Source organism: Gobio gobio, assembly GCF_949357685.1.
Source record: "Gobio gobio genome assembly, chromosome: 25".
NCBI classification, from domain to species: domain Eukaryota; kingdom Metazoa; phylum Chordata; class Actinopteri; order Cypriniformes; family Gobionidae; genus Gobio; species Gobio gobio.
The window spans coordinates 25,120,103-25,143,461 of NC_137121.1; the positions used below are offsets into that span (position 1 = coordinate 25,120,103).

Sequence of the window (23,359 nt, forward strand, 5' to 3'; positions counted from 1 at the left end):
GAGATCCATCCCTTGTTTCCTTGTACAGTAGCTCCTCAATTACCTCCATCTCTCCCCTACCTTCCATACCGACTCTCCTCAAGGGAACTTTTTTCTGAATTTGCGAGTAAAGTGATGGCCTCTGGGAGTGCTGAACAGGGGGTCTTTTGTGTGCCGCCCTCTCTGAGGTAGACCAACACACTGAGCACTCTGTTCTTAAGCCGGTGGAAAAGACAAGTAATGCAACCTGCCAAACATCATACACGAGAGAAAGGGCCATCGGAGAGAGAAGGAAAGAGTTAAGAGTGAGATCCTCTGAAAGTTTAAAGTCCATCCAATGCTGACATGGGCGGACATGCTACTTTCATGGTAATTAAAACCACACATGTTTGCACACAGAGTACAAGCCATATATTTGAAGAATAAATCAGGGTCCAGCTAAGGAAATTAAACAGCCTTTTTCCATGCCACGGCTCTGACGGGGACGGAGCGGGCTTAACAATGACACTGGGGGACAGGGCAACCTGGGAGGGCTGAGAAAAGCTCTCTAGCGTTTTTACAAACGCCACACTGTGCTCCTATAAAACGGCTCATTTCCACCCCGCGGTGGAGCCGCCAACCTCAGCAAGCCAGGGCTGTGGGCGGCCGTGATTTATGAGCGTGTAGCGCCTGTTCTCTCCCTTTCATTCTTTCCTCCTCACCCTCTTTCCCTCGCAGCGTGAGTGTTGCAGGGCTCAGCACAGGAGTGACAGTGAACAGAGGAGGCTCATGTTGTCACTCTCCCAGCCAAAGCTCAGAGCTGTTTTCTGCCCTCTGAGCTACCTCTATATTAATGAGCTCAGAAGCAGGGCAGACTGCCGGTCTCCTCTACGCTGCAAGACTGTTAGTAGACTTCACAGAGAGGGAGTGAGCGAAAGAGAGAGAGAGGAGAGAGACTTGAAATTACAATTACTGTAAGGCCACTAGGGATGTAACAACAATTTACAACTTACAAAAAAAATCAAATCTTGATAACAGTTTCATGTTTTGTCAACATTTCTTGTGAAACCTACGCATATTTAAAACTTTATAAAGTAAAATATCTAGCTTCCTCTAGACCACATTCCGTAAAGTGTAACGCCTCTCGCAGTTCAAAGCGCTTACACTACAACTTACGCTTTTTACGCAAGTTGAATACGGAAGGTGGTCTGCCGGAAGCTAAATATTTTACTTTATAAAGTTTTAAATATGGATATTTTTCTAACACAAACCCATTGATTTGCTTCAGAAGGCCTTTTTTAACCCCCCGGAGCCGTGTGGAGTACTTTTACTATGGATGGATGCACTTTTTTGAGCTTCAAACTCAACGGACCCCATCACTGGCATTATAAAGCGTCGAAGCGTCAGGATATTTATTAATATAACTCTGAATGTGTTCATCAGAAAGAAGAAAGTCATATACACCTAGGATGGCTTGAGGGTGAGTAAATCATGGGATAATTTTCATTTTAAAGTGAACTAATCCTTTAACGAAATTTCAGCATGCATAAATTGTAATAAAATGTCAACTTAAGTCAATGTTGCAATTACTACAACTTACTAATACCATAACTTACCGTGTAGCAATTATTTCAACTTACAAATGCAGAAAGACCATAACGTACTATAAAAAAAATTACCATATAACTCCTGCGACTCTACATAAGATAAGCGGTTTTGGGAATGGATGATTATGGATGGATTCTAACTAACACATAATTATTACTTATGTTGAAAGTTCAACTATTGAAAATAGAACAACATAAACAGCAACATTAAAATATCGTAATTTGTTTAACGAAATTACAACTTATTATTAACTTGCGTAAAACATACAGTATGTATGCAGAAACGACAACTTTCTAATCTCATAACCTACAATAACAACATTCATGTAAATTTACGACTTGCAATAAACTTACAAATTACAATGACTACTTATTAAATTAATTACAATAACTGGGTAAATAACTAACGTACCCCTAAAACCTAACCTTATGTAGTTGCATTATACTACCCAATACTTTCTTAGACACGCAAGTGCACGTACAGTAAAATAAAGTGCAACCCTATTGCACTAAAACTTATGAACACCTATATCTACAAGTTTTGAATTTTTTCATCCTCTGCATTTGCGAAATAACCGACACCCATTCATTTATGTGCTGCTATTATTGTGTGAATAATTTTCTAAAAAACCTTACAGAATACATTTACAAAATACACAATTAGACCGAACATTAGCAGGTGGTAGCATACATTCTCCCCGCATGGACGTATAAAGTTGTGTCAAACCATCTCTGAGGACGTTAAATCCATTTTTAGCCTTACTGACAAACAAACATACCACATTAACTCTCCTACTTACACCAAGACACACACACACATACACACACTAACACTTGTGACAGGAGGCAAAATTGATAGTGCCCAGGTCTAGGATCTGACACTGAGACGCGTTCGCTCCTATTTGTTGATTACTATTGATTTTCTTTGATACTTCATTTAAAAATCAATAGTTGGAAGAGAGAAAAACAGGCATGCTTTACACATACTTTAACATACTATTGTACAGTAGAGAAGCCTTCAGTTTTGGCAGCGTGGTGGCAACCAATTAGGAGAAAAGCTCTTAACAGGTGAAAGTGGGGGAGTGGTGGGGAGGGGCTAACAGATCGATTCTCACTTTTTCCTCCCCAATCACAGAGAGTGGCCATAAATTAAGCTCATCAGTGTTGCCGTGTGGACAGCCAGGATGCACATCGCCTCTGCTCTCCATCTCCTTGTCACTCATAAAGCTCTCATAAGCAATAGCACCACGCTTCAGCCACACAGTGTGAGGGAGGGAGAGAGAGATCGAGATAAAGAAATGAAAGAGAGAAGAGAATGTGATCGCATCACCTTGAGTTCATGCGTGCTCGCAGTTTCTTGGCCTTTTTCCGAGCTTTCTGTCTCTCTTCTCCATCTTTTGCACTGTCGGAGGGCACGCTGCTGTCGGTCATAATGTCTACGATGTACTTTTTTTGAGACAGGTGTTCCTGAGGGAAAAAATTACAAATTATGAGACAAATTATGTAAATACTTGGATATTTTTTGGCTAGTGTGAGAAGTGTTTTCTAAACATTGTTTGGGTAACATGTAACGAGTAACATACATTACTTTTTTGATGTACCAAGTAACTTTGTTACCTTTATAGTTTACACCATAATACCAGCTTATTACTTTTTCAAATAAGCTGATGGTGACAAAAAGTCACGGAAATGAACACATTACTTTCCCTTCAAAAGACACAATGTGGAAGGTTTTAGAGAAATACAATAATTTGATGTTACTTTTAAAAGGTATTAATTCCCCAGTACAGCTTCTGAATTTGTGTGCACACCAGTATTAGTATTATTTATGTAATGTTATAAAGTTTATCCATATTTTGAATTCGCTTTTACTTTTTATATTTAGTTTTCATTTTAGTTTTAGTAATTTTGTTATTTGCTCTTGTCGTTTTTACTACCTTTTTTTATATTTAACTTTGATAAAAATGAAAGTTGTTATTATTTTATTAAATTAGAGCTTTAATAATGTTAGTACTGTAGCATAAACTTATTTCAGTTAGTTGCCATTGCAGCATTTCTCTTTTTTGATTAAGTTTTTTTAATCCAAAACTTATTATAGCTTGAATTTACTGACAATTACCTGTAATAGTTTTAGTTAACTTGAAGGGCAGTAAAAGGGCATATAAATCAAATTTAAGTTGACTCAAACATATCAATTGGGAACAAACAATATGGAAGCCATTTGGAAGCAAACATGCCAAGTGTGCTCATAGGCATGAAAGGATGAAATGGCTTAACCCTTAAAAGCATACCTCTGGTCTTTAGTGACCTGGGAAGTCATTCACTACCCTCCTCCTCATTTATTTTTTAAAGTTAAACATCAACCTCCTTAGTACCCTTCCATCTATTCATTATAAACAATATAACAAGAAAAAAATAATAACATTATATAAGAAAGCCTGTTTTCCCATTCATTTTTTGTAAAAACTGTATAGGGTCTCTAAAGACCCGAGGTGTGTAACAGTGTAAGTATATTTTATCTGCACAACAATAATTTAATCTTTGATGACCACAAGTTAGCAATGTCTGATACACAATGATATGACATTTCACTCATAGTTACCGCAGGCAGAAAACAAAAGAGTAGGAAGAACCATCAGCAAAACTTGAAATATTTCAGCGATTTACTGCAGAGCAACTGAACGCAATCAAATATTAGTGTCACTGTCACTTGATGGTGGATCTGGTGAAGAAGCTGTCAGCGATCAAAATATTGACTTTGAAGATGTTGAAAATGATAGTTTTGAAAATATATTTGAGTGAATATGATACAGATGCTGAATATACTGGGAAATGAGCTCTGACGAGGACAGTGATGATGGTATAAAACATCTGCGCAAACCGAACCCTTCCAAGCTCCAAAAGGAAACAAAATATGCTTTATATTATTCTTCTGTAATTGTTACTCTAATGTCAGGAGAGTTTTATATTATCACAACAGGTCAAGATCCATCTGTGTTAGATATAGATCCGGGTCGCTCAAGACCCGAATATGTAATAATGAATGGCAAAAAATGTTTGGGTTAATCAAAGTTTGCGTTAACTAGCCCATATTAAGCCAAAACAAATGCACATTACATTCATTACAGCTCCACAGATAGACCTCTGAGTTCAAAGCCACGTGCACCTAGAAAAGTCCCTACAGGACAATGGAATGACGAAACATGGGTGTGTCAGAACAGAGTGACAAGAGAAGAGATCAAACATCAAAACGTCAAATCCACAGGACCTCTCCACATAGCACATGTCCAAAGGCAGGGCTTCAACTCCCACACTAGATGTAAAGTGGAGCACCTCCATTGAAAGACCAGGTGTTAAGCTCTTTGTGTGGCATGAAGAGTCCTCCCGGCCCAGGCATTGTGCTCCACAATTACGAAGGCATCTCCTCTATTCGCTGCTGGCATTAAGGCAGCGGAAGTGCTGAGGGGGGAGAGAGGTATAGCTTTCCGTCTCTTTCTGATGATGCCGATATTTCCATGGGAAGAAAGACGGATGTAACTCAATTTCGGACGACGTGATGCATGTGCCAGAAAGCAATTATCCAATTATTCTGTCATCCGGCACCTCGGAGGATGGGAGCAGCGGGTGAGATAGATAAGAGTTCCCACTCTGAGTCGATACTTCAGAGGCCGTATGCTAACAGAGAATGGGAGCCAAAAACCTACTAGGTTGATTCTGGAGCTCTTAAGAAACGTGGGTATATGCACTGGATGAGGCAAATACATAACCTGGTTCCTCATTCAAGTTACAGTTACACATGTAGACTAGCTGTCAGAATGAATTTTATTCAATGGAGTTTTCGGCCCTGTCGATGGTAGAAGAATCTTTCCAGAGTTTACCGTCATTTATACAACAGTTCTTTCTGGTTCACGAATCTTATTGGCTGCGAACCTTTTCCAGCTGTGCAATATTCCCCCAGAATAAGCACGGGAACGTTGCACTGTTTGTATCACTCCGCTTGCGACGATTGTCATGGCGGCAGAGCAAATCCACCATATTCTTTTTTACAAATACTACTGTTGTTGTGTCACGTCACAGTTTTTTAGGCGAGAATGAAGTTGTTTAGAACTCAAATTCTCAATGTGACTTGTATATAAGCTATTTTACGATTTCTTTTGACGTTTTCACAGATGCGAGCTCCAGGCCGTCAGCGTCCATTCAGCGCACATGTACCCGCAAAGAACAGCTTCATCTAGGCTAGTCCTTCGGGATTTTGCCGCTGGCTCTTATATAGATAGTGGTTAAACATATCAAACGGGCAATCTTGGGGTTAAGGGGAAAATTGAGTTTCATAACTTTCTATTAAAGGCCTGTACACACCGGGCCGAATATCGCGCGCGCTTATCGCCAGCGTTTTTCGGCACGTCTTGAGTGTTCACACCCAATCGATTTTCACTGCCGATGCGCCGAGTGAACGTGCAAATTCAGTAGATGCGCTCCCGGTACACAAGGTGGTGCTGCGGCACTTTTACGCTTCTGACACTCGCTTGTCACACAGAAGAAGAAGAGAGACAGTATTTATGTGCTTGCCAAAACCACAGATATTTTATGTCTATGGCCAAAACCATTCACACACTTTTTGCTAACTGGCAAGCAGCATTAGCAGCTCATTTTCTTCTTTGTTTACTTACTACTTCTTCTTCGTATCAATGTGTGCTCGGCAAGACCGTTCTGTCCTTGAGCGCCACCCAGTCGTGTTTTACTGTCACTTCAGCAGCTCCAGGCACCTGAACAAAAGCGCTGATCTCATTGGTCGGCCAGTTTTTAACGTGCCGCGTCAAAATAAAAAAAAAACGAACCCGAGGCATTTTTTTAAAAATGACGCTTTTACGCCTGGCGTTTTACGCGTCAGTGTGCACACTCACATTGGCGCCCTTTGTTTAGTCCCGAGGCGTTAAACGTCGGCGATAAACGCGTGCGAAAATCGTCCCGGTGTGAACAGGCCTTTAGGCTATATTTAACTTAATCCTTTACTAGAGCGCTGCTTTTGTCCGTTTGCTTGTGTCTTTTATAATGGCTATTATTAATTTAGATATTGTTGTTCAATAAATATTATGCAGTATTTGGTATTGATTGTGATATGATTGTGATCTGGACTTCAGAGAAAGTTACATTATTACAGCATTAGATGTCGGCAAAGATTGTTTTAATAAGTGAGTCTCTGGTCAGAAGGAGGAACGAGGAAGTTGTTTTAGCGCTTCAAACTGATTTTTTATACTGGATATAATATTATGGACATCGACCTGAAGAATGAAAGCTATATCAAATGCAGGTAATACACTTGTTTATTCGATCTCTCTCTTAAAATACCATAATACTCTACTCTATATAATACATTAAGCTTCAATTAAGCGACTCAGCGTTCCTTCGTTACTAGTTCTAAAGTGACTTTTTAGAATTAGTAACAGAGGCTTTGGCCACAACTGTCAACTTGAGATTTGAATCCATGGGGGAAGGAAGTATTTCTGTATTATAACATGTATTTTATGAAACCCACAGTAGCTTGATTACAATGGTGCATGTAAACATATACGGATCGTTCATACAATCATTTGCTCACGCTCATGTCATTCCTGTATGACTTTGTCTTTTTTTGTCTGTACAATAAAAGTCAATGGGGTTGATTTGGCCCCAACTTTATTAAAAAGATCTTTGTTCCGCAGAAAAAAAAGTCATAGGTTTGCAACGACATTGAGGGTGAGTAAATTATGACAGAATTTTCAATTTTGGGTGAACTCTCCCTTTAAGATAAAAGTCTGGGGCGACCTATTTGACATAGGACATTAGTTTGAGTCATGGCTTGCGGACCTTTCCCAATCCCAATCCCGTCCTCTCTCTCCCACTTCGCTTCCTGTCTGCTTACTGTCCTATCATAATAAAGGCAAAAACACCAAAAATAAATCTCAAAGGATAAAAGTCTGGGACTTTTAACCTTTTTTATCGTCCATGTCAGATTGGCATCATTCATGTCTAGGGCCAATGGTAAGGGACGAGTTATGTACTCAATAATGATGAGTAAATAACACATAAGGAGGTGGAGCGAACTGAACATTTGCACAAACATCGGCTCTCCGTTTCTTCCAACAGCTCTTCACAGGGTCCATTAACTTTGAACAATAACGAAGCGAACAATAACAAAGTTTTAACGACCACAGCACAAAACAACCTCGAATGCTTGACACCTGTCCTTAATGAATTAGCTTGAGACAAATGTGACAAATTGCCATACGGACCTCCGTTTGAAATCTGTACATTTGCATCATATAGTGTTTCAAATGGATGAGTGATCGTGTGTGTGTGTGCTTGAGGGGGCATCTCCCCCGTGTCCCTCGGGAACAGGAGTCGAGCCCTGCAGTCATAACCATTGCCTCCCTGTGGCCAGAGAGGCATCTGTTGAGTAATCTCTCTGAAAGGCGATCTACTTCGCCTCCCGTTCACTTAATGGGATTGTTTCTATAACACCTCAAAGACGTGCACCATCTTGAGATTATAAAGAGGGGTTTGGAGGAGAGGGGAGCACCACAAAAACAGATCTGTGAGGAGACCAGGGCTGGAGCTAAGCTCATAATGCGGAAGTGAACCCGAAGTACGGAAAACCATTATGTCAATCGTTTCAACAGTCTGAGACTTGATCAGAATTGAATTAAAGAATATACTTTAAGAGTAAAAAAAAAAAATCACGTCGTAACACCACTGCTCTGGATTTACAGAAAAAAAAAAGTTTTTCTAAATGTACACCCTGTGACCCTGGACCACAAAACCAGTCATAAGGGTACATTTTTTTGAAATTGAGATTTATACATCTTTTTGTTTGTTAGGATAGGACAATATTTGGACGAGATACAACTATTTGAAAATCTAGAATCTGAGGGTGGAAAAAAATCTAAATATTGAGAAAATCACCTTTAAAGTTGTCCAAGTCCTTAGCCATGCGTACTAATAATACATTTTCGATATATTTACGGTAGGACATTTACAAAATATCTTCATGGAACATGATCTTTTCTTAATATCCTAATGATTTTTGGCATAAAAGAAAACTCGATCATTTTGACCCATACAATGTATGGTTGGATATTGCCACAAATATACCCGTGCGACTTATGACTGGTTTTGTGGTCCAGGGTCACAAATGATTTTGGTCTTTCCTTAAGTACAACTCAGTGAAAATAGTCAGATCACTTTGATGAATATTAGCATGTCTCAGAAAACACAAACTCTTAAGCATCGGCAATATTAATAGTGATGCTTTCCTTTTTAAAAAAACTACATTAAAAATGTATGCTCTTGAAAAAGGACAATGTGACATATGACGACCTATCAAATTCGATGGACAGGTGATGGACTGGTGTCCACTTGCACAGGGTGATAATAGGAGACTTAAGAGATATAAAAAGTGACAGAGGCCAGCCCGTGGGCTTGAACACCCGAAAAAAACCACAGTGCTTTCTGAGGGACGTAATGAGAGACAACTCAAAACATCACAACTCCGCCGATGCTCAGGGGCTATGGTGAAGCGCTCATCGTCACACTGATACATGTCCCATCCTCCACTCTTTTGTGTGACACAAAAGAGCCGGCAAAAGATGGCTTTCCCCCAATGTGAAACAGACAGCTGTTTGTCATTCAGGTACAATGTAAAGACAGAAGGTATAAGGTAACTAACCAACGACCCACACAAAAAAACTTGACTTGTACATCCCTTGCAGGATGACATTCTAACTTTGGATGTATCATTTGGCATGACGACTTTGTTTTGAAAGGAGCTCTGAGGACGATAAAACAACTTTGTTGTGTTAATTACAACACTGAAGGAAAGGACTGCTATATTTGAGTAATATACAAACTGATAAGTTCTACTTGGATGTTTTAGTGGTATAAATAAAACAACAACATTATTATTATGAATTATAGCATGATCTATTAAATGTAATATTTATAATTAAGATAATAATGAATAGTTTTGCAATTTCATAAAATACTGGGCTGTCAAGAGATTACCTTTTTCATCAAATTTGGCTGAGAAATTACCCCAAAAAGATAATTTAAAGTCATTATTGTGTTAAATGAGAAACGCATTAAATAGACATAAGAAAAATAGCTTTAAAAAGGAACAAATATATATATTATTTGATTCAACAGAATTTATTACACATAAACTTTGTTTTTGTTTTTTTCCAGAAGCTGCATCTGAATATGTATTTTATATATTTACAGACCAAGACAGTTTGGTTATCAACTTTCTTCAAAATATAATCTATAAAAACCAAAAAAAAATCATACAGGTTTGAAATGACCTGGGGATGAGTAAACATAAATAAACAGAATTGTCATTTTTGGACAAGCTATCCCCAAAATATGATTTTTTATTTATTTATTAAGTGATATTCGAAATAAGAAGCTGCCAGTAGGTGGCGGTAACTGTCTAAATGAGTTGCCCTGCGTCCCAATATCCATACTATCTATAAATAGTATCCGAGATTAAAATAAGTGTGTCCCAATGCATAGTATGTTGGTCCCCGGATGGTCTACTATTTCTGGTAGATTTCCGTAATGTGTGTATCCTTGCACACTATAAAATGTACTTTCAGTTCAGAACTACAAACAACAAAACATGGCTGATATGCGTGACCAACGGTGAAAGGTTTAATGGTTTGAGTTACTAATAATCAGTTTACCCTGATGAAAAATATTTTTTTTTAAGCTGTGTAACTTTTTGCGCTCTAGCGGTTAATAAACAGAACTGCATGCGTCTTGGGGAAGAACATTGCAGCCGGAGCTACTTCTCTCGGTTTATGTCTATGGCGAGTCACGCAGGGACTGTGCTCCTCCACAGCACTTCCTACCAGTCCGGTCTGAAATAGTCCCAATATAAACACTTATTATAAGTGTACCATAATGATTCAGGAAACAAGGTTTGTAAACATTTTACATAAAACATTTTTGTAAATCTTGAACACCAAAAAAGTTACGGACAGCAGCTTTAATGTTATCCGTGTTATATTTCATCTGCAATAACAATGTGGACTTTTATAAAGATCCGTTTTGCCATTAACTTCTTAAATGCCTCATTATGCATTAATATGGAGGATTTTAACTGTGGCAAGATGATTGACAGGCCAGTTTATGGTCACATTATGCATCAGGATGCGAGAGAGAGAGCAAAGACGCAATTGTATGACACGGTAGCATGTCCCAAAGCTTGTACTCTTCTGCTTTACACTCAAAAGTATGTACTTTTTCATCACAAAAAGAGTACATACTTTTAAGGCATAGTATAAGTAGGCGAATTGGGACACAGCAAAAGTCATTGAGTCATTCATTCATTCGATTCGTTCAAACGGCTGATTCATTCAGGAATTAAGTAAATGGCTCTCTTTATGAATGGGCCATTGAATCATTGGTTCACCGGTTTTATTCGATCAAAACGCAGATTCATTCAGTAATAGACGCACAACAGTACTTTACAGGTAATATTTTGGTTGGCAAAATTGAGACTATAGCAAAACAGACAATATTATGTCTAAAATAAAACAATATTAACTTCTTATTTATTAAACTGTTGTAAATCATTACCACATTTGCACTCATGCTGTTCGGAACAAATCACAGCACTCGTGACATTGCGCTCGTTACTCGTGTGATATTGCTTAACTATATCATATGATATACACCGATAAGGCATAACATTATGAACACCTTTCTAATATTGTGTTGGTCCAACTTTTGCTGAAAAAACAGCCCTGACCCGTCGAGGCATGGACTCCACTAGACCCCTGAAGGTGTGCTGTGGTATCTGGCACCAAGATGTTAGCAGCAGTTAGCTAGTCCTGTAAGTTGCGAGGTGGGGCCTCCATGGATCGGACTTGATCATCCCACAGATGCTCGATTGAATTGAGATCTGGGGAATTTGTTCAAACTCGTTGTTGTGCTCCTCAAACCATTCCTGAACCATTTTTGCTTTGTGGCAAGACGCATTATCCTGCTGAAAGAGCCACAGCCACCAGTGAATACCGTTTCCATGAAAGGGTGGACATGGTCTTCAACAATGCTTAGGTAGGTGGTACATGTCAAAGTAACATCCACATGGATGGCAGGACCCAAGGTTTCCCAGCAGAACATTTCCCAAAGCATCACACTGCCTCTGCTGGCTTGCCTTCTTCCCATAGTGCATCCTGGTGCCATGTGTTCCCCAGGTAAGCGCACCCGGCCATCCACGCGATGTAAAAGAAACCGTGATTCATCAGACCAGGCCACCTTCTTCCATGGCTCTGTGATCCAGTTCTGATGCTCACATGCCCACTGTTGACGCTTTCGGCAGTGGACAGGGGTCAGCATGGGCACCCTGACTGGTCTGCGGCTATGCAGCCCCATACATAACAAACTGCGATGCACTGCGTATTCTGACACCTTTCTATCAGAACCAGCATTAACTTCTCGAGCAATTTGAGCTACAGTAGCTCGTCTGTTTGATCGGACCACACGGGCCAGCCTTCGCTACCCACGTGCATCATTGAGCCTTGGCCGCCCATGACCCTGTTGCCGGTTCACCACTGCTCCTTCCAAAATGTTCACTTGCTGCCTAATATATCCCACCCACTAACAGGTGCAGAGATGAAGAGATAATCAGTGATATTCACTTTACCTGTCATAATGTTATGCCTGATTGGTGGAAATACGGGACAAAAAAAATGTAAGGCATTTTTGCCTTGATATCTTGAATTTTAGGGACATTCGAACTGCATTCTATAGGATTCGCGACTCAGTAAGTTGTTTCTTTAATTCATGTTCGTCACCAATCAACTGTATGAAATGTAAGATGAACTACGTAAGTCTGGGGCGGCACGGGTGCATTAATTATTTGATGTTTTATAGATTCAACATGTTCCCTATAATATATTTCTATTGAATACATTTATATATAAAATATACAACACAAGTCTGGACTTAAATCCATGAGCATTTGTGTGCCAACCACTAGGCCATGACTCTGAAAAACTGTGATATTTTAGCTGGAATAACTCAACATTCAGCTGTGTTTCTTCTTGATCTGGCGTCAAAGGTTGAGGATAAATAAAGCTCCAATGTGTCAAACACAACGGGCCTGGAGCGGTGATATATCACATTAAACCAGAACAGATGACAACCAATAAAGGATAATATAGAGTCCAAGAGGCAATCCAAGTGTCCCGCAGCCACACTGATCCATTGCTGTTGATAATCGCTGTATTTTCAATTTAACTCCAGAGTCTTTTAAATAGCGAAATATGACTAAATACGAGGACAGACGGAGGCTCTGGAGCCGCTTCCGCTGAAAAACTACGTAGTGACCTCTGCACGGTTCAGCCAACCATCTTAGTTTTAATTAAAAATCTTTCATAACGGCAAGAATTATGGAAGTGCCGACTGGAAAATAGTTGGCGGTTGTGTGAATGAAATACTGCACACCAAAATGAGCAGAGACATAAATAAGGAGCACCGGAGCGTCCATGGCAAGTCTATCCAAACAAGTCCCGTGGCCAGGTTTCCTTAAAACGCAGCAACTGTGAACGAATTACCAAAATTGCACATTTTGACATATATTGCTTATAAACTCCTAGAGAAGAAAAAATATTAGTAGTAAGTTCTTTTCCAATAAGAGCCAAGGACACGGTAATGAACTCTAGGACAAATTTACAGTTCAGACACCCTGAAGTTTCTAATTTTGCTAATTTCGCTGACTGTTACAGATTGCGTCGTATAAATCACAGGTAAACGGTTTCCTTTTTTGTGTAAACCAAATGAATGCTGTTTAAAAACTAGTTCCATGTGAACGGTTAATTCAATTAAATACATCAAGCTCCACGATTCAGGCAGGCCTCATTAAGTCAGCCGCACCTGACGCGGCGCGGTGGCTCGACTGTGTGTTTATCACACTGTCAGGCAGAGAAATAGGTGACTTCGGCCAAGGCTAATGATTTAGAGGCAGCACTGGGGGTTTAAATATTACTCGCTGAAAAAAAAGAGGTTCGAATGAAGGAGGTCCAGGGGCCAAAGGTGCGACATATAGCACCAACAGTTGTCAGCCGTACAAAGAAGCCCAGTGTGAAAGCCAATCTCATATTGCGGTGAGAGATCCCGCATTTAACGAGCCGCGTTCAGGGGAGAGGCACTCTGTCAAGCCCAGAGACAAGGCAGGGTGATCTCACCCCACGCCACATACACAAACACTATTAGTGTTGATTCGCTCAAAGCCTTTTATGGTCCCACAAACCAGGGGAAATATGGGAAAGTTGGTGTTGATCCTCTCAACCTTTACAGATATGATAAATGATGTGCAAAATCATAAAAATGAAATGTATACCCTAAAAATGAAGTTGAATGTGTGTGCGCTGTTTGTGTGTTCCTGTGAGAAACATGAGCAGGAGTGAAATTAACAGTTTTTAACCGTATAATAAATATAATGTATAAAAATATGAATCATTATATGTATAATTCAAGATTAGGATGAAGTGTTATATTTTGTTGTTATTTTACAAATGTATAATAATTGTTTGTATAATTTATAATAATTAACAATATTTTTTTTTTTTAAGACATTTTGGGGAAACATTTAAATAATGAAAAATAAGCCCATTCGATCCAGAATTAATGTTACATTTTATTGTATGTTGTTATATTATATATATGATCAAAAAAAATATTATTATTATTATTATTAAGTATATTATATATACATTTATTAGGATGTACATGTCATTTATACATTTAATATGCATCAAAATCTCACAAACTCACAAAGCCTGATTTCTTCAGTGTTTTTTAGTGGGGGAAACTCACCACCTCCTCGTCCGACAGCTCCCGCCCTTGAATGCTGCTGCTGTCCCGCACTGCCTGCTGGTGCCTCTTACCCTTAATGTGACTGAACAGGTGGACCTCAGAGGTGATCTGCAACACAAACACAGAGGCCGGAGACCATGTGAGGCGATTCGCCAAATATAAAGCCATGGGCCAGAAACATGCCAATCTACCACACAATACGTTTCGGCATCATTCATGGACTGACAGTTCTCAGGTGTCAAAGACATATGTCCCAAACCTTTAAAGCTAAATATGATCCCTTGATCCTGACAGACATCTGCAGAGGTGACAGACATATCGCATAAGAGATAGAAAATCACAAAACACTGATGAATAACTGATAACTAAAATGACTAAAGAGCTTTGACACCTTGGTTTTGAATGCATCGGCGCCCCAAGCACTGTTTTTACCAGCTCGAATATCACCTCTTGAGTTTGTAGAGCAGCTCACCTGTCCTGAAAACTCAAGAGGTCATGTGAAAAGCATATAAGACTCCTACCCCATTGAATGTCTGTATTATTCATGTAATGGTTCTGTTTGGCATGAGAAACCGCACTGGTGTAGCCAAGTGCTGAAAGATCTGAGCTGGTAAGCAAAAGGTTGACGGTTTAAACCCGATCTTGAACTACCACCATCAAAACATCTCTTTTTGTGTTGCACAAAAGAAAAAAATTGGCTTTGAACAACATGTGGGTGAGCTTTGAACTTTCATTTTTGAGTGAACTTTTCAGATAACCGAAAAGGTTGTAGGTTCAACCCCCAGAAAAGGTGATCACTTTTGTGCATTTGGAATAATTCACCCAAAAAAAAACCCCAATTCACTCACTTTCATATTGTTAAAAAACCTGTATGACTCTTTCTGTGGAACAAAACATGATATTTTGAAGAATGTTTTGATTTTTTATTCCATATTATGAACCCATTATTGACTAATGGGACCCAAAAATGACAAAGGTAGTTTGAAATTAATCTACACGAGCTGAATGGAAAGATTTTTCTACCCTAAGACAAACATCATACAGGTTTGCAATATGAGGTTGAGCAAATGACAATTTTCATTTTGAGGTAAACTTTTCCGATAACCTAAAAGTTTGTGGGCTCAAACCTCAAAAAAGAAACTATTTTAAACGGCAAAAAGTACATAAACAAGAAGGAAATAAATGAATCTACACAAGCTAAATGAAATGATTTTTCTACTTTTTTTGTGTTCCGCAGAAGATAAACATCATACAGGTTTGCAAGATAAGGTTGAGCGAATGATAACCTTCATTTTGAGGTGAAGTCTTCCGATAACCTAAAAGGTTGTGGGTTCTAAACTCAAAAAAGAAACTATTGTGCCCATGATTAAAACAATTAAAGGAATATTTCACCCAAAAATAATTTACTCGCCCTCATGTCGTAACTAACCCTAACTTTCTACTGAGGAACAATTTTTTAAATTATTTTTAGATTTTTTTTGTCCATATTATGAAAGTGAAACGGCAAAAAGTAATAAAAAGTAGGGAGAAATTAATCTACATGAGCTGAATGGAAATATTTTTCTACCTTTTTTGTGTTCCTGCAACACTGAGTAAACCAAAATTTTCATTTTGATGTAAACATTTCCGATAACCTAAAAGGTTGTGGGTTCAAACCTAAAAAAAGAAACGATATCACTGTTGTGCCCATGATCAAAGCAATTAAAGGAATATAGCGCCCAAAAATAATTTACTCGCCCTCATATCGCTCAACAACATTCACAACTTTCTTCTGAGGAACAAAAAAAGAATTATTTTTAGATGTTTTTGTCCATATTATGAAAGTCAATGGGGTCCAAAATTTTCAAATGGCATTTTCTACCTTTTTTGTGTTCCGCAGAAGACAAACATCATACAGGTTTGTAATATGAGGTTGAGCAAATTACAATTTATAACCTGAAAGGTTGTGGGTTCTAACCTAAAAAAAAAAAAAAAATCACTATTGTGCCCATGATTTAAAAAAAAATGAAAGGAAAAGTCGCCCTCATATCATTAAAAAACATTTAAAACTTTCTTCTGTGGAACAAAAAATTATTTATTCGAGATGGTTTTGTCCATATTATGAAAGTCAACGGGATCCAAAACTTTCAAATGGCAAAAAGAACATAAAAGGTAGTTTGAAATTAATCTACATGAGCTGAATGGAAAGATTTTTAAATCTTTGTTTTCCATACAAGAACAAAATTCACACAGGCTTGAAACGACACGAGAGTGAGTAAATCATGACAGAACTTTCCTTTAACCTAATGTTACTCCAAGGGAACTGAACCTGAAAGTGGCTTCGCATGAAAGTGACCTGAGTGAAAAATTCGCAGCAGAATTCAACAGAAAAGTGGGAAAGTTTTTCCAATGGCAGGTGAGGACAACAGTATCTGGATGCTCGTGTTGTTTGTCTCCTTTGAGTCCTGGAGTTGAGCCCACACAGGACAGTCTGTGTATAATGTCATTAGCTAGAGTGCTTCCCGCTGACCTAAAGATGATCTCTGGTGTCAGAGCCTGGCCAAGGTCATCTGACATTTTTAACAAGATTTCATTCTCCCCAGCGCTTAATCTGATGTCAGTTTGAAGCTCCAAGGTGTCTGGCCCCAGTTGCAGTAAAAGCTGGGCACGTCAGAGATAAATGCGGCCACTCAAAGATTTGTTGCCTGTCGCTTGAAAAGCATAATCACGCCCAGCTATTAATCTCCGCCTAGAGTTCATGTTTAATTAATGCAGTTAAATTCTCATTTACATGCATTCTCTATGAAAATCCTCTGAATCACCTTGTAGTCTGCTATTTTATGTACTCTGCCTGGCAAAGCAGCACAGACAGACTGTCCATCCTTGTAGGAATCGTTGCACTCGTGTCTGGAGCGCTTAACATATTAATACTAATCCAAGTGATCAGAGAGAATCCCATAATGCAGCACCTACCTCAAAGTTACAGAGTGAGCACTGCTTCTTGCGTTCATAAGGGGTGAGTTTGGGAGCGTAGTCCGTGTTGGCGTGTCTTCCGCTGCTCAGCTCGGCGGCCTTCTCTTTCCTCTGCTCGATCTGCTCCATGTGTCTACGGCTGCTCTCGTCATGCTGAAAACACATTTGACATTCTAGCAGTATTGTCAAGGCGCAGGGTTTACGGAAAAGGGGATAAACACTGAAAATGCAGTCAGAAACGTGATTCATTGTGATAGTTTACCTTCATCTGGATTTTCTTCTGTAGCTCCTCCATGGCCTCCTGCTGAGCAGCACTGAGAGCAGCCAAACGCTCCTCGCGGTCCCTGCAGTGTGTATATTAAATAAAACCTATTATTCTTTTTTATATACATATTTTTCAACTTTTTTAGTTGAAAGTAATGTTAGTAATGTTGCTGTTTGAGCATGAAAAGAAGAGAGTTCTTCTCTATATCAGTGCACACTGTTTCTGAACTCCCTGAAACGCCTCGATTGTAGTCTTGAGTTTTCATCCGGGAACAAACATGTCACAATTTTCCTCATTTAAGTAATTCCCACCCAAGGAATATACACAAATAAAAGGGCGAGGCCTGGTTGACAGTGTTCATTTCGTTGACGAATAATTTTCGTCAGCAACCTTTTTTCACTGACGAAAACGAGACGATAACTAAATAAAAACTAGTGTTGGATGACGAGAACTTTGAGGAAAATCAACTTTAATTTTCGTCAACAAATAAAAACGAGACGATAATGTTAGGGAGGGGCGATTAGGGAAGAGATCCAGTCAGAACTGATGTCCTGTGTAACAGATGAGCACATTTGATTTGAACGTGCGGATCTAACCGCTGGAAAACGCTCTACAGGCTCACGCATCCCCAATCCAGCGCTCCAGAGCGGCTCACAATCAATGAATAACACACATTTATGCCAGGCAATTGTTTATGAACTAATGCTGATGAATAATAACAATGTTTACTTTACCATGTTTATAGTAATATGTTTGAGACGGACATATTTTATCTCCCTCATCAGAATGAGCATCCTGCAACTGCAATAGTAAGGCGCAGAGACTTCAATGTGTACTTCGAGCTTGTTAATAATTAAAAGTCAAGCATTATACATTCGTTTTTGGTTACATAATAAACTGTATTTAATTTCATACCCATTTAAGTCATACTCAGGAGGAAAGACCAGTATTTGACACATTCAATAAAGTATCAGGGTTATAACAGTGAACTAAAACCATTTAAAAAAAAAACTTTACATTACTTGAAATTAAATAAATGTTAACTGAAATTAAAATATATAAACAAATTTATTTGAAGCTTTAGCTTAAAGGATTAGTTCACTTTCAAATAAACTTTTGCTTATAATTTACTCACCCCCTTGTCATCCAAGATATCCATGTCTTTCTGTCTTCAGTCGAAATTAAGATTTTTGATGAAAAGATTTCAGGATATTTTTCCATATAATGGAAGTCAATAGACCCCATACGGTTCAAGGTCCAAATGAGAGGTTCAGTACAGCTTCAAAAGGGCTTTAAACCACATCAAACGGTACCAGACAAATATCCTGAAATCTTTTCATCAAAAATCTTCAATTCTTTTCGACCGAAGACAGAAAGACATGGATATCTTGGATGACAAGGGGTTGAGTAAATTATAAGCAAAAGTTTATTTGAAAGTGAACTAATCCTTTAACCTGATATGGCCTACTAACTAAAACAGAAATACAAAGTTATAAAAACTATTTCGATGTTTTTAAAAAAACAAACAAAAATGTGAATTGAGCTCTCTTTTGTGTATTTTTAATGTAAAAAAAGAAATTATGTCAAAATGTCAGTTCAAGTGACAGTCGGTTATGTAATGCTTAAACGCTTAATGTATTACAATTTAACTAAACTAATTCGATTTTAGGAGACTAAATCTACTGTAGATTTAGTCGACTAAAACTAGACTAAAACTAAAAACAATTCAGGTGACTAAAATATGACTAAAACTTAATCAAAATGTGCTGTCAAAATGAACACTGCTTGGTTGAGTTAGTTAGTAGTGTTGAAACCAAGCGGTAACCTCCCGTGGTCTCTCTTGAAGCCAACAGGGAAGTGAATTAAACTGCAATTCATCGACTGTCACTGGCCGCTAGAGACAGGCTCCAAAAGGGAGTCAAATCTGTATCTCCCCCGTGTTAAAATGCCCAACTTTACAGCAGAAAAATATTTTTCCAAACAAAAAGTGGTTTTGGTCTATAGAGCTAATTTTGCCCTTCATGGCATCTGTGAGGGGGGTGAATGTTTTATAACTCATCCGTTTAAATTATATTAAGCATTAAAGTTTTGCATAATTAAGGGCGTGGCCACTTGAATGACAGATGGATTGCCACTATGGTCGAGCTCAGTGATGGGAATAACGGCGTTATAGACAAACGGCGTTACTAATGGAATTATTTTTTTCAGTAACGAGTAATCAAACGAATTAGTTTCTCCCGTTACAACATCGTTAGCGTTACTGAGAATAAAATGCGGCATTACTATAATTGAGCTGTTATAAAAACTGAAGCTGTTTTCATCCGAACAGGCTCCCTGTCAGTCGGACCTGCAGCGCTTTTTTTTCTCTGGTTGGTTGGTGTGTGTGTGTGTGTGTGTGTGTGTGTGTGTGTGCGGGCGTGCGTGCGTGCGTGCATGCCATGCGTGCTGGGGGGGTGGTACACATAACTGATGATGATTGGTGGGTTGGAGAGGTTGAGGTTGATAGGTTGAGTTCACACACACCTATGACACGCATATGCACAGTCACACACATCAACGACCAGGAGGAGTCAGAGCGATGGCAAGTCCAACAACTTCAAAGGTAGCTTTCGCAAACTGGAAGTATAAGTGCTACTTTTCCCTCGTTGAGGTGAAAGGTAAGAATGTTTATGTAATGTGCAACTTATGCCCAGGAAGAAAGAATTACTTGCCACCGACGTGGAGAGACTCTAATCTAATGAAGCGCCTCACATCATCACATGCTGCCACAAAATGAGTGGCTAAAAACCCAGGTACTATAGTACTGATAATATTTACATAATATTGTCGCTCACATTGTCCCACAGCAACATTACAATAGTGTAAATAATTGTACAATGTTTTATAATAATAATTTATTCTATTTAGTGTCCAAGTCATTCATTTAACATATTTAATATTGGGGGGATCCAAGTTATTTGACATATTTGAACATTTGAAAAAAGAAAAAACAAAACAAGTAACACAGTAGTTACTTTCCCTGCTAATTAGTTAGTTTTATAATGATGTAACTCAGTTACTAACTATTTGTAAAAAGTAACTATAATTAATTACTTTTTTAAAGTAACGTGCCCAACACTGGTCGAGCTAGGCGGGCGTGGCTAGCAACCAGGCACCTCAGCTCCACCCGGCCGATGAATACGGAACGCGGTCTGTCTGAAGTTCTGTTTCAAGTTTTAAATATTAATATTTTTCTAACAAAACCCCATCATTTTGCTTTAGAGGGCCTTTATTAACCCCCCGGAGCTGTGTGGAGTACTTTTATGATGGATGGATGGATGTGCTTTTTTGAGCATCAAACTATCACTGCCAAGCTTGGAAGCGTCAGGATATTTATTAATATAACTCTGATTATGTTCATCAGAAAGAAGAATGTCACATACACCTGGGATGGTAACTAGGGTAAGTAACTCATATTCAACTACTCCTCTAAACCTGTATGAGTTTCTTTGTTCTGTTGAACACAAAAGAAGATATTTTGAAGAATGTCGGTAGCCAAACAGTTGACAGCACCCATTGACTTCCATAATGGGGAAAAAGGCAATGGGACCCAAAACTGTTTGGTTACCGACATTCTTCAAAATATCTTCTCTTGTTCAGCAGAAGAAAATAAACTCACACAGGTTTGGAACAACATGAGGGTGAGTAAATGATAACAGAATTTTCATTTTTGGGTGAACTATCCCTTCAAGGGATACAAAGTAAAACGTTCCCTAAACCAGGCAGTTTCTCAAAGCCTATTCCCTTGGGGGTTTTTTGCATTGGCCTTGTGTTTTGCTGAATCAGTATTTTGGTCTGTTTGGCAGGACATGATGCTGACCTGGCTCTCTCTCGTGCTGCGTCTTCCCTCGCCCTCTCTTTCTCCTGCCGCTGCTGCTCGATTCTAGCCTCTTGTTCCCGTCTCTTCATCAGAAGCTCCTCCACACGTGCCTGTCGCTCCGCCTCCAATACCCGCTTGCGCTCCTGAAAAACATCACACAGTTGCACATTTAAAGCATGAAACAAATATAAGAAACAAAACGTATGATGGGCCAAAAGAGACAAGCCCTATACCTGGACGGCTTCATCCCTGGCTTGTTTTTCTTCCTGCCTCCGCTGGCGTTCCTCCTGCAGCTCATTAAGCCGTTGTTCGTATTCGTTTAGTTTGGCCAGAACATCGTGCCTCTTGTTCTGGGCTTCCAGAGTGTTGATGAATGCGATCTCATTCACCTACACGAATCACCAATATATTCTTAGCACAGAGATTTCCGAATGAACTGCAATAGGAATAGTGATATCACTTTGTTTCACAAATATTAGGAACTTCTGACCTTCGCCTCTTCTTCCTGTGCTTTCTTCACGATGGCCTGGAGTTGAAGCTCTCGTTTGAATTCAGCATGAAGCAGCTTCTCCTCCATCATCTTTCTCCTCTGATCTAACAGCTCCTCTTTCCACTTCCTCACCTCCTTCTCCTGTGAAAGAGAGAGGCACACGAAAAGATCAAATCCCAACAAAACGGTCTGCAGAAGTCTTGTCAGGAGTGTGAATGACACATGTTAGTGGTCCACTTCAAGTGCAGATATATAAACATGCGATACTCTATCTAAGATGTCTTAGATCTCACTCCTCCGACAAGAATGGAGCAGAACAAAAACAAACATATTCTTACCAACATCAGTTTTATGAGTCTCACCAGGAGTGAATCACCCTGAACGACTAAAATGGCTGTTAAGTGATTCTTTCAACATCTATGCGAATAGGATTTTCCCCTGTGGCCGAGGCAGGCTGGGAGAGGCTAAATGAGCTGTGTCTGCAGGTGTTAAAGGGAAAACATACTCTTTCCATGAGTTTCTGCAGCTTGTGGGTCTTCTCCTCTCTCAGTTTGGCTCGGAGCTGCTGGGCTTTAAGTTGCTTCTCTTCGTGTTTCTTCTTCGACTCGGCAATGGTTCTGATAACAAACAGCGAAACCCGTTTAGATGTTGTCAATCAGTTTTCTCATGGATATTTAGATTAATTAATTACAACTAAAACCACAAACATTCATATACTTAGAACTGCCCTCAAATGAAGATACATCATTTGCATTTATTCAAAAGACATTGAGCCCTATCATATACCCGGCGCAATGCAATGTTTTTTTGTTAGTTTCATCCTGAAGCTGTTCTAAATTTCCACGTCCAGCACCACGTTGTTTAAATAGCAAATGCACTCACGCCCATCTGTTGGCCCATGGGTGTGCTGGTCTGAAAACGAGGTGTGTTCAGGCGCATTGTTGGCGTGTTGCAGTCGTTTTCGGTTGCCTCAAAATAGCAACGCACCAAGAATGCGCCTGAACACACCTCGTTTTCAGACCAGCACAACCATGGGCCAACAGATTGGTGCAAGTTAATTTGCTATTTGAGCAACGTGGGTGCTGGACATGAAAATGATAACTGCGTCGAGTTGAAACTAGCAAAAAAACAGCCTGGCGTTGCATTGCGCAGTATTTTTTGTATTATTTAAAGGGCGCTTTAGTAATGCTGCGTTCACACCAAACGCGAATAGAGCGTCAGGAGCGAGTGATTTCAATGTTAAGTCAATGGAAAGGCGTGTCTGGAAGGTCCCGCGGCGCGATGGATGCGATTCCGCCTCATTCGCGCTAACTGGATTGAGCGTCTTGCGCGATACGCGCGTTATGCGTGAGTGGTGCTTTTTGTGCATT

The 23,359-nt window shown here is 39.3% G+C and overlaps 1 protein-coding gene across 4 annotated transcripts in view; it reads right to left on the reverse strand.

Annotated features, from left to right (window-relative positions):
- scaper (S-phase cyclin A-associated protein in the ER) overlaps window positions 1-23,359 on the reverse strand; it is a 162,818-nt gene that overhangs the window by 97,116 nt on the left and 42,343 nt on the right. For all 4 annotated transcript variants that reach the window (XM_079809277.1, XM_079809275.1, XM_079809278.1 and 1 more), the window contains 8 exons: window positions 22,495-22,606; window positions 21,990-22,130; window positions 21,733-21,888; window positions 21,500-21,642; window positions 17,638-17,719; window positions 17,376-17,528; window positions 14,424-14,531; window positions 2,896-3,032 (listed from right to left, as the gene is read on the reverse strand). In XM_079809277.1, the coding sequence (XP_079665403.1) occupies window positions 2,896-3,032; window positions 14,424-14,531; window positions 17,376-17,528; window positions 17,638-17,719; window positions 21,500-21,642; window positions 21,733-21,888; window positions 21,990-22,130; window positions 22,495-22,606 (1,032 nt within the window). The remainder of the gene's footprint in view (window positions 1-2,895; window positions 3,033-14,423; window positions 14,532-17,375; window positions 17,529-17,637; window positions 17,720-21,499; window positions 21,643-21,732; window positions 21,889-21,989; window positions 22,131-22,494; window positions 22,607-23,359) is intronic.